Here is a 16,872-nt window from a genome sequence, read left to right as displayed (position 1 = left end):
ATAGAAAAAATTTAAAAAAATTTTGAACATGTCATATGGTTGTTCATAATTTTATGATAAACTCTAGTTTAATGTCTCTATATGATATTTCTTACAACTATGCCAATAAAGGTTTAATATCGGTGTTTGTTAAGAGGTGGCATAGAGAGATAAACACTTTTCATGTTCTTATTGGTGAGATGACAATCACACTGAATGTCGTGTCAACGCTACTACATCTGCCTATAATGGGACAATTTTGTCTGAACTAATCTCTAGACTCTGATAATGCTTTGGGAACCCTCATGTACATCCATGTGTCCTACTTGATGCTCTTTAAAGATTTGTAGTCATGTGGCATGCATGGGAAGTTACTGCACTTGCACACTTGTACGAGAAGCTTGGAGATGCTAGCTTTACAAAGACAACAATTAGTTGGATATCTCACTCTTTTACAAGTACACATTTTCATGCACTTTGATTTCCTATATTGTTTAATTATTGAAATACATTTACAATTTTTTGTAGAGTTAGATATATGAGCACTTTCCTAGGATAAGGAGGCATTTGATGGATAGTTACGATGAGACTAGACCTCAAGCGACATGTTTTGTGATGGGAAACACATTTCTAGCCTACATGAAATCAAGACACAATTAAACACAATTAAACGCCCTGACATATGATGGTCTGGTCTGGGCCCACATGGATCACATCAAGTTACTCGTCTGCTTGTGACAATCTCTATATTCTTTGACTTCATCAAGATGGGTGGAATTGTTCACCATCTTCTGCCTAAATGTGTGTTAAGGTAACTTGGGTTCAAGCAGCCTATCCCATAGTCTTCAAATGATGTTCTAAAGACTTACATGGAAACCATTGATGATCATTGGTTAAGCTGCATTGAGCATATGTTGGTCAATTTGAATGCAATGTCCTCTCCATCTACATTGTGTAGGGATACCTATAGTGGTTTAGAAGGATATCTCCTCCGTATGTTAATTGTAGTGTTGAGGACAATTGACCGAGTCTCGTACCCTGACTTTGCTGGCATCTCTTAGATAACATTTGAGTGGCCAGGAGATCGAAGTCATCATCTCATTTATCAATATTTAGTTAAACAATATTTATGTCTTTATATAATGAAACAATGTTATTTAATTTGTTGTTATCGTCATTGTAGGGTGTTATCAAATGCATTATGACTATCTTACAAAGGATTATTGATTGTTGTTATGTGAGTGAGAACATTGTAGTTAGGACTAGACTAGGCATCCAAAGAACATGTCTCAACAGTATAAGAGGTCATAATGAGAATCATAAACATGTCATATACTAATTATTATATGTTGTTTTATATTAGAAGGTGATGTAGTATAATTGTGGGAAGATCGTAGTCATCCATTTCTCCATATTAGCCTATAATTAATAAAACAAATCGTTAATAAGCAAAGTGTAAAGTATATCAGGAAGTAACCATGATTGTGAATCAACTAGCAAAGACTTCTTTAGTTCTTCTACTCGATCATAACTTCCCATTAATCTTGCATATTCATCACATCATTGAATAAGTTCTTTAAACAAATCACGTCGGATAAGGGGCCAAGATTCTTCACCCATCCCCAACAAAGCATCAAAATGACTATCAACAATAACATCATCAATATAAGGATGACACATCATATGAAATTGATCTAACATAGGTATTCACCTTTGTTGCATACATCCAAATCTAGCATTCACCTTTTCCTTAGATTGAATGCCTTTCTTTGCTGAAGAAGTATCATGTCTGGAATGGAAGATGTCTACAAGCTCGAAAATAAAGGTTTATGCTTTGTAGACCTTTGAGATCGATGAACTTTAGTCTTTTTTGCATCCTTCATTTTAGACGGACAAGCAATTTCAAGTAACTTTTGTTTTATTAATAACTTTCCTACAATGTCCACTTCTTTGAAACGCTTTCGTATCAGATCAAGTTCCTTTCGAATGCTTAACTCTGCCTGCGATTTATTTGATGAAATATTTGAAAAGTTAAATCTAATCCATGATAAGAATATCAAGTAGAGATATCACCTCAGGGTCATATCTAGTTAATTCACAAGCGCACGATAAACCATATGTTTGTTTCAAAATACAACCACAATGTTCACTATCAAATATAGTATGCTTAACTCAATTGAACTCCTTAACAATGAGATTCAAAGCATGTTTTGATACAAATCTTTTATACTTGCTATGCTTAAAAGTGTCACTTATCAGATTTAGACTTTTTTCAAATGGTATTTCATTATGTTGCAAGATCATCACATTATGAATTACATCCCAACACATGCACATGTCTCCCATACTGCTTCCTACTTCCTTCTTTAGACTCCAATAAGCAGATTCAACTCTAATACAAATGAAATCAACAATATTGTAGAACATCTAACAAAAACAACTAAATGAAAACATATGCAAACATACATGTTTGATATTGTGTTTCATAAATGCATGACATTGTTTGTCCACACATTCCCAAAGTATTTCTTATAAGAAATTATCCATGAGTCATTGACTTATTCAAAAAACAAAGGCCATGAATTACAAACATTATGAAGACGATTAACACGATCACTAAAGGTTAACTCATGTTCACAATCCAAGGCATTTTGCCATGCTTCCATGACAACATTCCATGCCTCAACAGAATTTACTAATATTTTGCACTTGACTTGCATATTTTTTTAATATGGAAATGACATAGCAGATGATAACACTAAGGGAAAACAATAATAGTAGTGACCACACAAAAGATTAATGTGAGGAGCACTTTAGCAACTAAACAAAGTATATATACATATACTTATCCGGAACGGGGTACCTGTCCCAAGCGAACCAGATTGCTACTGTTTTCCCCATATACAGAGCCAATAGTATCCTCGGGAACCACAATTTGCACAGTTGTATTAGTAACAATTGAAGTTTTACTCCAACTGCAGACCAAAGAGAGTAATAACAAGTGCTCAACATTTTGTAACATACTGTATACACGCTCAAGTGATTATTTCCGAGTTCCAATAAGTTGTTGCTGAAAATAAAAAACAATTATTTTCTTTTTTCATGCTTTTGGGGCTGAGGAAGGCCTCAGTGAAGAATTTAATGGGATTTCATATTCTTTCCGAAGAGAAGATTCAAATACAAAAACTCAGGTTATGCAACTGAAATGGGGCAGAAAGTAAACAAGGTGAGCCAAGCTTTGTTCACATTAAAAACCATGTCATAGCAGTTCCAAAACGTCACTCGATGCCTGGGCTCTGAATAATAGCAAATAAATAATGCTCTCATAAAGGTCAATGTTGAATAAAAAAAAAAGGATGTAAGTCAAGTGTATTGATTTTTCACCAAACAGCAGAGTAACTGGCACAACAGAAACAACTCTATGTAAGAAAATGCGAGTATGATTTGGCATCAACAAGAAATGCAAACAGGTGACCTGATCTGACCTAGTATGCCACAGAAATCACCACTGGTTATACCAAATCATACTGTTCCTAGTTATGCAGATCTATGATCCTGAAAATACTAAGAAGGCCTAATTGATCAGCATTAAAGCATGAGTAATTTATTTGGCATAAGACATACCTGACAACTTCTAAGTCACCGTTTTGAGAAATCAATCCTCGACTAACACCATTGGTGCCACTGGAGTTTATTCCAGATACTATCTGCAGCCAAATTTAATAAGTTCATAGGGAAAACTTGGAAAGGAAAACAAGCCAGCAGAGAGAAAGCCAGATACCAGTGGTGCCCGTAATCCTGGAAAAGAATGTCTACTGAGACCATGAGAAACAGCAAAAGTTGGTTGGCCTCCAGGTAGAACAGAGGAAAGGCTCCTTCCTCCACCACTGTTTTGTGTACTGACAAATAGATGATATCGCAGTCTACCAGTTGCATTATATATTGCACTTTGAACATTCAAAAACTCCCCTGATATCTGAGGGAAAAGTGAATAATGGTTTTAAAAAGTGTTGAAACATGATTGCAAGGCTTATCCTGAGGATTTAGGGTGCATTTAGATTTGAGTTAGAAAGTTGACTTGAGTTGAACTCAACTAGAGTCAAGAAAAAGCAGCTCACTGTACCTTTCATTTCAACTATAGTTTGAGATAGATTTTACTTCTAACTGTGAACAAGAATTGCCAAACTTGTTGACATAATGTTCCAAACACACCCTTAATAAACATATTTAACAAACTAAATATACAAGAGGTTTATGACCCAAGATAGACATCCTCTTGCAAATAAGATGGTTCTTGTCAACTTTAAATGTTAAAAAAACACTTGATTTAATAAGGAAAAGAGGTAGAATATCATAGCATTAAGCATTTGTTATAATCACTATACATATCAACCAGGAGATCATTAAAACCACATTTCAATATTTGGCTAGTATTAGGATCAGATCACTAGATCAAAAAAACACATGAATATAAAAACGAGCAGCCCCAATATAACACTTGCAGTTACTAATAATATGCATCATCAGAAAGATCACGAATTCAGAACCAATGTCAACATGATAACGGAGATAAAAGTCTTTGAGACACTAAGAATAGGTAGCTCCAACTTTAAAATCAAATTTTAGTCTCTATAAAATAGAGAATACAACTTATATTTCAATTGTAGCTCTCAAAGAAAAATGTAACGTTTAAACCTAACTCAACCTTACAAAACCAGCTTGTAAGATGAGGTTTGCACCTAGATATATACTATAAACTGACCTTATCATTAGTCTATATGAAACTTTAAACTAATAACATGTTTTGACATATAAACAGTACGAATAGTTAAGTGTAAACAAAGAATCTAAAACCAAGTGTGTAAGACATAACCCAGCTATCTATAACAAAAAACCTTTATATACACATTGCAATGCACACTCTAATTATGTGGAGTTTTTAGAGCATACTTAATTTTTTATTGAAAACTTAAAATAATTCGTGACAAAATATGTTGTTTGGATATAGAATTTAAAAAAAAAAATGAAACTTTAGAAATATATTAGAGTATTTTGATTACTTGAAATTGTAGAATTTCAGATTCCATCGAAAAACTAAGAATTTGAAATTTTCCATTCTCTTCTCTCTAACATCAACATCTATGTCTCTTCTCTCACATCAAATATTTAAAATAAGCTAATCTTTGGTACTAAAATTTAAGCATGCACGTGTGTATACATTAGATATAGTACAAAAAATTATATTACTCTATCCAAATTGAGAATTTAACATTTAAAAAATTTAAATTAATTTATCCAAACAAAGCATATAAAAATGTAAGAAATATAGATCATAGCAATTCAAATTCCAAGCATTTCAAATTTTAAAATTCCTCATCCAAACTTAACATAGCTACTTATTGCTCCAAAAAGAATCTAGAAGGAAATAAATACAATCTATACACTCTCAGACTGGTGGGTAGTAACTAAGAAACTCAGAATTCAGAAACGTAAAAAAGGTTACTAATTGAGGGTAAAAATAGGTCATATTAAGTATGAGCTATGCATGATCTGTCATAGTAACTGTACGCCATATCTAAATTCACATTCTTGTTGTTTAATATGATACTTGAGATTTAAGACTGATAAGAAATATTCTTGAGGGCTTAAAAGATCCCTCTCATTATCTTTTATTTATAATGAAAAACACAAGAGTACATGTAATACCAAGAGTCTGCACTAGACTACTAGATACAGAACTAGGTACAGCTCATTAATAACTCTGCAGACTAGCCTAAATGATGATAGTTATATGTAATGATTCTAACAAGGATATAAATATAACGTACTAGTTAATCAAAGACACTTTCTCCTCCAAAAAATTACATGAAACAAAGGCCTTATGATCAGGCTAAACTTATTCTTCCATCAAATAAGCACAATTATCTATATTTATAAGGATAAGCCTGAAGGGGCTGGAAACTTGGTGTATGTCAATCAAATGTATCACTAGTAAAATAAAAATCAGAGTCAAAATCTCAAACATGTATAATGAACAGAATTTAGGCTGGGAAAAGCAATTTCGTTATATAGGTAGTAGCATGGTGAGAATCATTCACTTGTATTGTATTCTCTGGGAACAGTTCTCTTTTCCATCGTACTTCACCCCAATCTGAGCTGACAGCAAAAGTCAAGAAGCCAGCAAACAAGAAGAATAGGACTACATTCATACACAAGGATAACAGATACTTTTGCAGAATATACCAGGATATGAATGGTATTATATATCTTAAAACAATACCAAATGTAACATGATGAGAGGTTGGGGATATTTGCAGGAATAAAAAAGGAGTAGCTGGTACCATTAAACGAACACATGCAATTTGAAAACATTTTAATTAAAAAAGCAAATAAAGAATCATGGACAAACCTGTACCAATTGATCATTTTCTGATACACACTTTGGAGCCTGATCATGGTCAATTATTCTTATATGCGTCCCTGTGGCTTTCCTCATTTCTGAGATGATTGCCCCACCTTTCCCTAATAAGCAACTAACTTGGTTTGATGAGATTACAAGACGTGCACTAACAGATGTTCCATTTTTCGTTTTCAAGTCTAGCCCCTTCCCAACACCAGCCTCAACAGACTTGGAGAAAACAAGCACAACGGCCTTCTGTGCAGGGGAATAGTTTGATTCAGCATTCTGCCAAAAATTAAGCCACCAGCAAAAAAGAAATATTAATAGACAATATACTACACTAACATACACACAAGGTAATAAACATAAGTACAAGCAAAAAGATTACTTTTAACAAACCTCTGAAGCAGTAATAGTAATTAGTCTTTCCTCGCACTCAACTACTGAAGGAGCAACACTTATAATAGCCCCTGATTCGTTCTGAAGAGCTCTTACAATATTGCCTCCCTTTCCAATGATGATACCAACCCTATCACTGGAACAAAGAATTCTAAAGGTAACTTCCAGCTGAAGTCCTTTTGGATCCAGGGCAGACAATCTATTAACTTCAGCTGATAATTTATGGGCACCAGAGGCATTTCCATTAGACCTGTTGGTTAAATAAGATAATGCAGAGCTTCTTTGCAGATGGTGATCTATATGCAGATTAGTTGAAGACTTAAGCGGAATTGAAAATGGTTCAGACTGAACCACTTCATTATGTCTGCTTCCCATCACCTTGGTTCTATCAGGTGGAGGACAAGCTTGAAGTTGCCGGGAGACAGCAACAAGTGCCTTCTTTACGGACGTCAGCTGGCCTTCTATCTGACACAATTTCAAAAGATAATTACTTAGTATTAGAATAAAAACAGAACAAATAAATTTAATTACATTTACCATCTTCACTGGTCCCGATAATCAGTGAGTTGGAAAATGTTCCCAACATTAAGCAAAAAATTGCAGTCTGTTCTCTTACTGCATCACAGGTAGCCAAAGGCAACAGGTTTCCTAAGTGCAAAGGCTAAGCACAACATTGACCCAAAGTCCCACCTCCAGAGATATCTGTTAGGCCTCTCATAAGTAAATATTATAAGATGAGAGCCAGGATATAGGCTTTTTGGTAGGAATGAATTGTTTTAACAATTATTAATTATTTTAGCAATTATTAGTAAGCATAATTGCCTCTAAGCAGTATTAGCAGAATAAAAAATAGGATTAGGAGGGGGAGTCGGTTTTTGTAGAGAAGTGGATTTTGGAAAGGGAGACACCAAGCTCTGAACATCTTGGAAGGAAACCTCTGTCCTCAATCAATATTACTCAATTGTGGTGTAATTTGTAAAATTCTGTATTAGTTCAATTGAATAAATTCAGTCCTTATTCTCATAGCAATTGGTGTCTCTCAATATCAAACCCTTTTAATCCTAGCCTTTAAGACACCACTAATAAACGCTAAGCAAGCTCCCATGTTCAAGTTCTATTTCAATATATAAAGGGTTGGATTGAGGAAAATGGTGAAATGCCAATAATCCACTACATCACATAACAGATAGCATCACTTCCAAATAACAGAAGTTGCATACTGGTTGAAATGTATGATATATATAGGAATTATATACTAATAAAAAATGAATTTATGCCAATAAAATTGTATAATATTAATTCAAAAGTCCAATTGACCGAGACTCATAGGAGATGACAAAATGACGTAACAAAGACATCTAGGAGTGAAAATAGGTTAGAGCACATAATTATATATAATACAATACATATATTACATAATAATATAAGAAAATTGTAATTACTAATAGGCCTTTAATACAATAAGTCCAATAACTTTGAAGTTCTTATGGCAAAATAGGCCTGCAGGCTAAGTCAGACCTTCATGTAGATCAGGTTAGGCCCCCTTTTAAATAGCTTATGACAGATGCATAGGTTTATCTCTACCAAAGCCTGATGCCATCATATTTCCAGCCCTAACTACACCCATGGCAGCCACAAAGGCAATCTAAGGAATTCTGCGGTGCAATAGCTGCAAAGTGGTTATATAACGACACTGAAAAGGATCCTTATCATGGATACTAAAACATCAAAAAGTAACTGGACAGCGGGAGGAGAGGGTTAAACAAGGAAGTCAAAATAAATATTACACCTATAAAATCATATGGGGGATGGAATATTGTAAATCATGTGATCCTAACAAGATAAAAAATTATACGAACCTACTGAAATATGAAAGTATATTTTAACATCAAAATATGATAATATAATTAACTAAAACATACAATAATATCGTTAAAATTAAAATAAGAATTTTGCTTTTTTAGTTATTATATAATTAATTTTTCAATCTATTTTTTTAGTTATTTTTATATAATGAAAAAGATACAGAAAGAGAACAGGAGATAGAATTCAGTCCAAAAATTCAAAAAGTGATTCTATTTCAAGGAAGGCCTAAAGCTCCACTGGTTTCTGAAATAAAAATAAAAATAACCACACTGATTATTTTTACTAGCAAAAGTAACCACGTTAATTCAAACCACTTGCAAATGAAGTAACTCAAATCATATTTAGAAAAGATCAAATGAACGAAGAAGATTAAACAATCCAGTAGCAAAAGCAAATCAGTAGAATTGCATACATGAGTTCTCGAAGCTGAGATCCCTAAGGTTTCCAAAATTTGTTAAATCCTTTAAATCATACAAGATATTGATTTTGCCTAACACAAATGTAAAAATAATTCACCAACTCATTATCCATCCAATTATGATGATAATATTAACGGACTATTTTAATTGAATTGTCCTTAGTTTATGTATTGTGTAGAAAATTCATTAGACATCCAAAAGGGAACTTCTTCTACAACCATTTCGTGAGCAATAAAGTGGAAGGCTCAGAACAATGTGCTGCCTAGGGAAGGAGGAGGGATGGGATGGGGGGACAGCTAGGAATTTCAGATACATAATAAGAAATGGATACTATATAAAATGAATACAAATATACGTGAAATTTATAAAAAATCAACATACAATACAGTCAATGAATGCTAACAAAAATTTATGAACAGAATATTTGAAAGAGACTTTCACATTACTAATTCCTCATCAATACACAAACATGTGATAGCCAATAGATGATGATCACAATTTACAAAAAAGATACCAGTGATCATATCAAGCATATTTACATACATATATTTCCCACACCATATGAAATTATATTTTTTTAGTATGAAAATGTAAAAAAAAAATACAATTTCCCTGCCCAAGTTAGAATTTCACAAACATTAGTCCAATCCAAAAGAAGCTTTAATCTAAGAGTGACAAGCCCTAGCTCATCATTTGGAAGAGACGGTCCATTTTTGACAAAAGGCACTAATGATTCCTTTCAACAACTAAAAACTACAGTAGTTACAATCTCACTTAGCTACTGGCTCCGCTTACTTACCAGGCAGTACCGATAGTTCATTAGAGTTATTCAATACATGATATTTTACTTTAAATAGCTCATGTCTGTATCCATAGGGTATTAATACCGGATACTAGTTACACGCCAATACTTTTGTAGTTTTGGAGTATCTCGGCTTCATAGGAAGGTCCAGGCTATCAGCACAAAATTTTCCTTCAACCAATGACTTGAGATTAAAACAGACAAATATATTTCTAAAGGGCATAATGGACCCTTCTCATGTTCTACTATTTATATTGATAAAGAGTTGATACAATAGGGAGATGGAAGGTCAAGTAGCTGTCCTAGACCATTAGGTACAATAATTATAGATAACCCAACACACTACTCCCTAGTTTAGTCTTTTTGACAACATTAACATAAATAGACTTAGTAATTATTCTAACACTCCTCCTCAAGCTGGAACATACAGATTGTATGTACCTAGCTTGGAAAAAATAAACTCAATCTGAGGTCTCCTTAACGACTTAGTCAACACATCTGCGAGTTGGTAATTTGATCCAACAAACTCGGTACATATTTCTTTTGACAATAACTTTTCCCAAACAAAATGACAATCAATTTCTATATGTTTAGTTCTCTCGTGAAACACTGGATTTGATGCAATGTGAAAAGCACCTTGGTTATCACAATGAATCTTCATACTCTGATGTCACAGAAGCTAAGCTCTTGAAGGAACTGCTTCACCCATATAAGTTCACATGTTAGTGATGCCATTGCCCTATATTCAGCTTCAGCGGTTGATCGAGTCACTACATGTTGTTTCTTACTTTTCCATGAGATAATGTTTCCTCCAAGGAAAACACAATATTCAATAGTAGATCGTCTATCAATAGGAGAACCTGCCCAATCGGCATCACAATATCCTGATACCTGAAGGCTTCCTTTTTCTTTATATAACAGCCCTTGTCCGGGAGCCTTTTTCACATACCTTAGAATGCAAATAGTAACATTCCAAGGGCCAACGCATGGAGCTGCCATGAACTGACTAACCACTCCAACTGCAAAAGATAGATCCAACCTTGTAATAGTGAGATAGATTAGTTTTCCAACTAACCTCCTATATCTCTCCGGGTTGGAGAATAACTCACCTTTTGTTGTTAATTTTTTATTTGGGTCCATAGGACTGTCAACCAGTCTACAATAAATCATGCATGTTTCTTGCAAAGTATCTAGAGCATACTTCCTTTGGGAGATTACAACTTCATCTTTTGACTGAGCTACTTCAATGCCTAAGAAGTATTTGAGGCTTCCAAGATCCTTGGTTTGGAAATGTCTACACAAGTACTCCTTCAATTGAGATATTCCAGCAATATCATTTCCTGTAATAACTATTTCATCAACATATACTATTAAGTAAACACATTTCCCGAGAGACGAATGATAATAAAAGACTGAATGATCTGCTTCACTGCGTTTTAGGCCAAATTTTTGAACAATGGAACTGAATTTTCCAAACCAAGCATGTGGTGATTGCTTGAGCCCATATAGAGAACGGTGCAATTTGCAAACCATACCAGACTCCCCCTGAGCAACAAACCCAGGAGGTTGCTTAATATAAACTTCTTCCTCAAGATCACCATGGAAAAAGGCATTTTTGATATCCAATTGATGAAGTGGCCAATGACGAATTGCTGCCATTGCGAAGAACAGACGAATGGTAGTCATCTTGGCCACGGGAGAAAAGGTGTCACAATAATCAAGGCCATAAACCTGAGTGTACCCTTTTGCAACTAGTCGGGCTTTTAGCCTATCAATGTCACCATTAGAGCCGACTTTAATTGCATATACCCATCGACAACCAACAGCCTTTTTGCCCGGGGGATGTGGCACAAGCTTCCAAGTATTACTTTGGTCAAGAGCCTGCATTTCTGCAATTATGGCTTGTCGCCATCTAGGATGATCAAGTGCTTCTTTCACATTGGGTATAACCACATAATACACTGAGGATAAAAGGGATAAAAGGAGGTTGACAATCTGTGATAGCTAAGAAAATTATAAATGGGATGAGGGTTTCGAGTGGAACGAGTACCTTTTCTGAGAGCAATGGGCCAACCAAAATAATCTTCACCAGGAGGCGGGAGGCGGGAGGCGGGAGGCGGTGAGGGAGAAGAATATGAAGGAGGAGATCCACCATTTTCTGGAAGAGGACTACCCATCGGGGTACTATGTCGGAAGATATCAATATGTGGAAAGGAAGGTTCAGGAGGACCTTGAGCATGACTTGGATTGACTGAGACATTGGAGATATTGGACTCAACCACTGGAAGAGGAAGGACCTGGTGGAGGATATGAACATCTTGAACAGATGGAGAGAAGAAAGGTGTTTGTTCAAAGAATGTAACATTGGCAGACATGTAGTAGTTCTTGGTTTCGGGAGAGTAACACCGGTACCCTTTTTGAAGCCGAGAATAGCCCAAAAAGACACATTTGATCGCTCGAGCAAAGAGCTTGTCTAGCCCTGGAGACATGTCGTGAACAAAACATACACAACCAAAGACTCGAGGAGGGGTGTGAAAGAGAGGATCATTGGGAAAGAGAATGGAGAAAGAGACTTTATTATTGAGAGAGGAGGAGGACATCCTATTAATAAGAAAACATGCAGTTAAGATGTCATCCCCCAGTGATGAACAAGAACATGGGCACCAAGCGAAAGGGTACGAACAGTTTCAATCAAGTGTCTATTTTTTCTTTCGGCTATACCATTTTGCTGGGGTGTATGAGAACAAGTGGACTGATGTAAAATACCATGGGAGCTAAGGATTGCAGAAAAAGTAGATGAGAAATAATCTTTAGCATTATTGCTTCTTAAGATTTTAATTCCTTGACCAAATTGGTTCTTGATTTCATTCAAAAAGGATGTGAAGATGGGTAACAATTCAGAGTGATCTTTCATTAGATAAACCCAAGTACATCTAGAATATTCATCAATGAATGTAACAAAATACCTAAAACCAAAAGAAGAGACGCGACTAGGTCCCCAGACATCAGAATGAATAATAGAAAAATTAGAATTACACATTGATTGAAACCTTTTAGGAAAGACAGATCTAACATGTTTTCCTAGTTGACAAGACTCACTTTCTAAAGTCTGAAGACCACTAAGTTCAGGACACATCTTTTTTAACTTTGACAAGTGAGGATGGCCAAATTAGTCATGTAACACTTTAGGGGAAGAGATGCAACAAAGGATACCCGTGGATGAGATCCAAAATGGTATAAACCTCCAGCTTCATATCCTTCTCCAATCTGCCTCCCCGAGCCACGCTCCTGTATAAAAAAAGATTTTGAATCAAAAGTTATTGAATAATGTAACATTTTGGTTAACTGACTTAAGGAAATTAAATTGAATGGACAGTTAGGGACAAAAAGAACAGATTTCAGAGTTAGAGAGGGAGACAGGGAGACTTGACCGACTCCTTTGGAACAAGTTTTAGAGCCATTTGCAAGGGTAATGAAATGGGGTTTTTCTTGGAGGGAAAGGGTTGAGAACAATGAGGTATTACCACAGATGTGATCAGAAGCACCCGAGTCAATTACCCATGAATTTTGACCTTCCATGGATTGAGAAATGCAAGTTGTGGATGTACTTGGGGATTAAGATGATTGCGCCAAGCTGTTAGACTTAATTGCAGATACTCTTGATACTCTTCCTCAGTGAACTTGGAGTTGGAAGTGGGAGTTTCAACCTTTAGAGATATTGGCTGCTTTTGAAGGAAAACCATGCAAGGAGTAGCAGTTTTCTTGGGTGTGACCCACCCTCTTACAGTAAATGCATTGTAGACGTCCCCGACCTCCACGTCCTCCTCCTCTAGTGCCCCATCCTCCTCTTCCTCGTGTGGCAACCATGACAGATGGTTCCATTGTTTCAGGAGCTTCCTGAGATTGAGGCACTGGAACACGAAGAAGATGTGTGGTCAAGGCTTCCAAGGAAGGGACCTCATGACTTGTCAGGAGTTTATCTCTGATATGATTCAAATCAAGATGTAAAGCACGGAGGATCATCACCATATAATACTTGTCAAGCTTCTTCTTGATGTCTTCCGAAGATTCCACTTCCAAGAACATTCTCAATTCTTCCAAAGTTGCTTGGGCTTCAGTCACGAAGGAGACCATATCATGGTCTGTCATTTTGAGACATCCAAGCTTGTTTGTTGTATCATAGAGACGTTGAATATCATTAGCATAAATGCTTTGAGCCTTCTTCCAAAAAGAGTGACATGTTTTGAAGGCTCTAAGAGATATCAAAAGTCGGGGTTTCACAGATTGCCACAATAGGGCACACAATTGGAAATCTGCTTGTTTCCATTGTTCAACTTTTTTGAAGGTACTTGGCTTCCATCCTGCTCAAGGTGGTCATAATGTCCTTGACCAAGGAATCACATTTCCACGGCAGCAGACCAAGACAGATAATTCTTTCCGTTTAGCTTTTCAGAAGTAACTGAGGGGCTTCCAGAGAAAGAAAGAACACTTCCAGACACCATCTTGATAAAAATAGGAGAAACAAACGCGACAGTGAGGAACCAGAAAGAGGAGGCTTTTGGACAGTGAAAAAACGACAGTTTCTTAGGGTTTTCTTCAAGGGGAGCTTGTGGACTTCACTGAAGTGAGGTTTTGAGGGCCAGAACAGAGAGAGGAGGCTCAGGCGACAACTATGGAGGTGTCGCGGTGATTTTCCGACAGGTAAAGGGCGGCACGTGAACAATACGCGCCTACAAAGAAGCTGCGCATAGCGGAGCGTGGAGGAGAATTAGACTTCGGCACCAGTGGGGGTGGTCGTCGCGTGAAGAGACGAACCAGATCCAATGGTCGCCGGACGGAACAGTGACGGCGAACAGCGGCGAACCAAGTTGAAGAGCTTCAAACTGCAGTTGACAGCTGCAGATAGTGACAAGACAATCGCGGACAACGGCAAAGGGCACCGGACAGATGCAAACAGCAATGACAATGCTGGTGGACAACCCAGGACAGAAACCAGAGCAGGATGAACCTGCTCTGATACCAACTTGAGATTAAAACTGAGAAATATATTTCTAAAGGGCTTAATGGACCCTTCTCATGTTCTACTATTTATATTGATAAAGAGTTGATACAATACGGAGATGGAAGGTCAAGTAGCTGTCCTAGACCGCTAGGTACAATAATTATAGATAATCCAACACACTACTCCCTACTTTAGTCCTTCTGACTACACTAACATAAGTAGAATTATTCTAACACAATGAATCTATCTATTTTGAGAAGGTCCTTAAATGAAAAATTCACTCGTGTAAATAGACAACAATTGCTAGCACGTAGTAGGATCACAAGTGTAAAAGACGGGATATATACAAGCAAGAAATTAAGTAGCAGCTAACTGTTGATGTATTACATGACCATCTGTTCGGCCTCAGGATTTTGTTGGGAAACATCCACATCTACCGTTTTCCTATTTCACCACACTGACTCTCCGTCTCCAATATTCAAAATCAATATTACCAAGTCTATTATAGCCCCTCACATTCAATCATTTTTTCTGTTTCTCATAAAATTCCTTGACAAAAAGGAAGGGAAGGAAAATAGAGCGGGGGATGAACCCTTTATTAATTTAAGCACTTTCTTCAAAAACACTTCCGCTTCAATTCTATCAACTAGAATGAGTAGTTCTAGAAAATCTCATTCATATTTGTACGAGTTCAACATCCATTCATTACATTCAAAGAGAACAAAAAACAGGTTAGACATGTCTCCCTTAATTAAATCACTAATAATTCTTCAGCCAAACAGTTAAACTATAAAATTTCAACTTAATCCATTCGAAACAAATGCCAAAATCCTAGCTAACATATTGCATGCTGACACATTCACTATCGGCAAAAGTCCAACGCAACGCACCGTCCAAGAACACGAAAAGCAGAAGACAACAAACCAACTGACCTCAACGATTTCATCGGAGGGAGCAGTGCAGCTGGCAAACCATCGTTCAAAACCCTAATCTTACATCCGGTGTCAATTCTGATCTTCTCGACGACCTTCCCAGCCTTGCCGATAACAGCGCCGACCTGCACATTATCCACCAGCAGGCGGCAAGAGACGACACCGTCGCCAACCTCGGTGCCAGCAGTCTCGGAAGCAACATCAAGAATCCGTTCAAAGACCTTGAGCAGTGCCTCCTGTGCCTTGGAGACTCCGCCGTTGGCAGAGGCAGCCGCGGAGGCAGTGACGAGGATGACTCGGTCGGGAGATTCAGGCGGGGCATCCTCTATTCGGATTTTTGCAGCGGTGGCTTCCTGAAGCGTCTTGATAAGAACACCGGACTTGCCTACGCGTGAGGCGTGGCAGAGGAGACGAAAGGTGACATGAGTCTGATAGAATTTGGTAAGGTTGGAGGGTCCGTTAGGGGGATTTGAATCGGACATTATCATTCAATCTGTAACTTCTGCTTCGGATGAAGCTCCTTCTGCTTCGGATGGAGCTCCTTCTGCTTCTGCTGCTTGGTTCTGCTCATGACACTGTTATTGTAAATATGGGGAGAAAGAAGGAACGGGGTTTGGAAAGGAATCAGAGGAATGAGTGTTGTATAAAATAATTAATTAATATTAAACATTTTTAATTGAATTAAGATTTTATAATTAAAATATTAATAATTTTTATTTGAATATTATTAAAAGTATTATAACATATAAGTATGAGTAATAAAGATAACTTATAATTATTATAAAATTATGTAAAGCAAAATTAATAAAATTATTTAAAATATGAAATGTTAACTTTAAAATCCAATTAAAAAATATTGATTTAAATTATGATACAGTGACTTATAAAGTAGGAAATGATTGTTAATTTAAATCACAATAATAGTTTTAGTATCAAATTTTAAAATTTGAAAACGACCATATAAATTATAAAGTTGAAAATGTTTATTTAAATTATTTTTTTATATTAGTAATTAATAAGAGTTTTAATGGTCTATATAAAACGTTAAAGTGGTAAGTTTTAATTATTAATAT

The 16,872-nt window shown here is 36.1% G+C and overlaps 1 protein-coding gene across 1 annotated transcript; it reads right to left on the bottom strand.

Moving 5' to 3' along the window:
• Nucleotides 1-929: 929 nt before the first annotated feature.
• Nucleotides 930-16,387, bottom strand: LOC106765520 (KH domain-containing protein HEN4). Its single transcript, XM_014650175.2, is given in 8 exon segments — nt 930-1,979; nt 2,843-2,954; nt 3,604-3,686; nt 3,761-3,955; nt 6,389-6,664; nt 6,779-7,243; nt 15,800-15,831; nt 15,834-16,387. Coding segments are annotated over 8 exon segments (1,812 nt in total). The 5' UTR covers nt 16,288-16,387; the 3' UTR covers nt 930-1,784.
• Nucleotides 16,388-16,872: the final 485 nt, after the last annotated feature.

The sequence above is a fragment of the Vigna radiata genome, chromosome 7, assembly GCF_000741045.1.
Source record: "Vigna radiata var. radiata cultivar VC1973A chromosome 7, Vradiata_ver6, whole genome shotgun sequence".
NCBI lineage: Eukaryota > Viridiplantae > Streptophyta > Magnoliopsida > Fabales > Fabaceae > Vigna > Vigna radiata.
The sequence above is the reverse complement of the archived record's forward strand: the minus strand, read 5'-3'. Positions and strand labels throughout refer to the sequence as shown.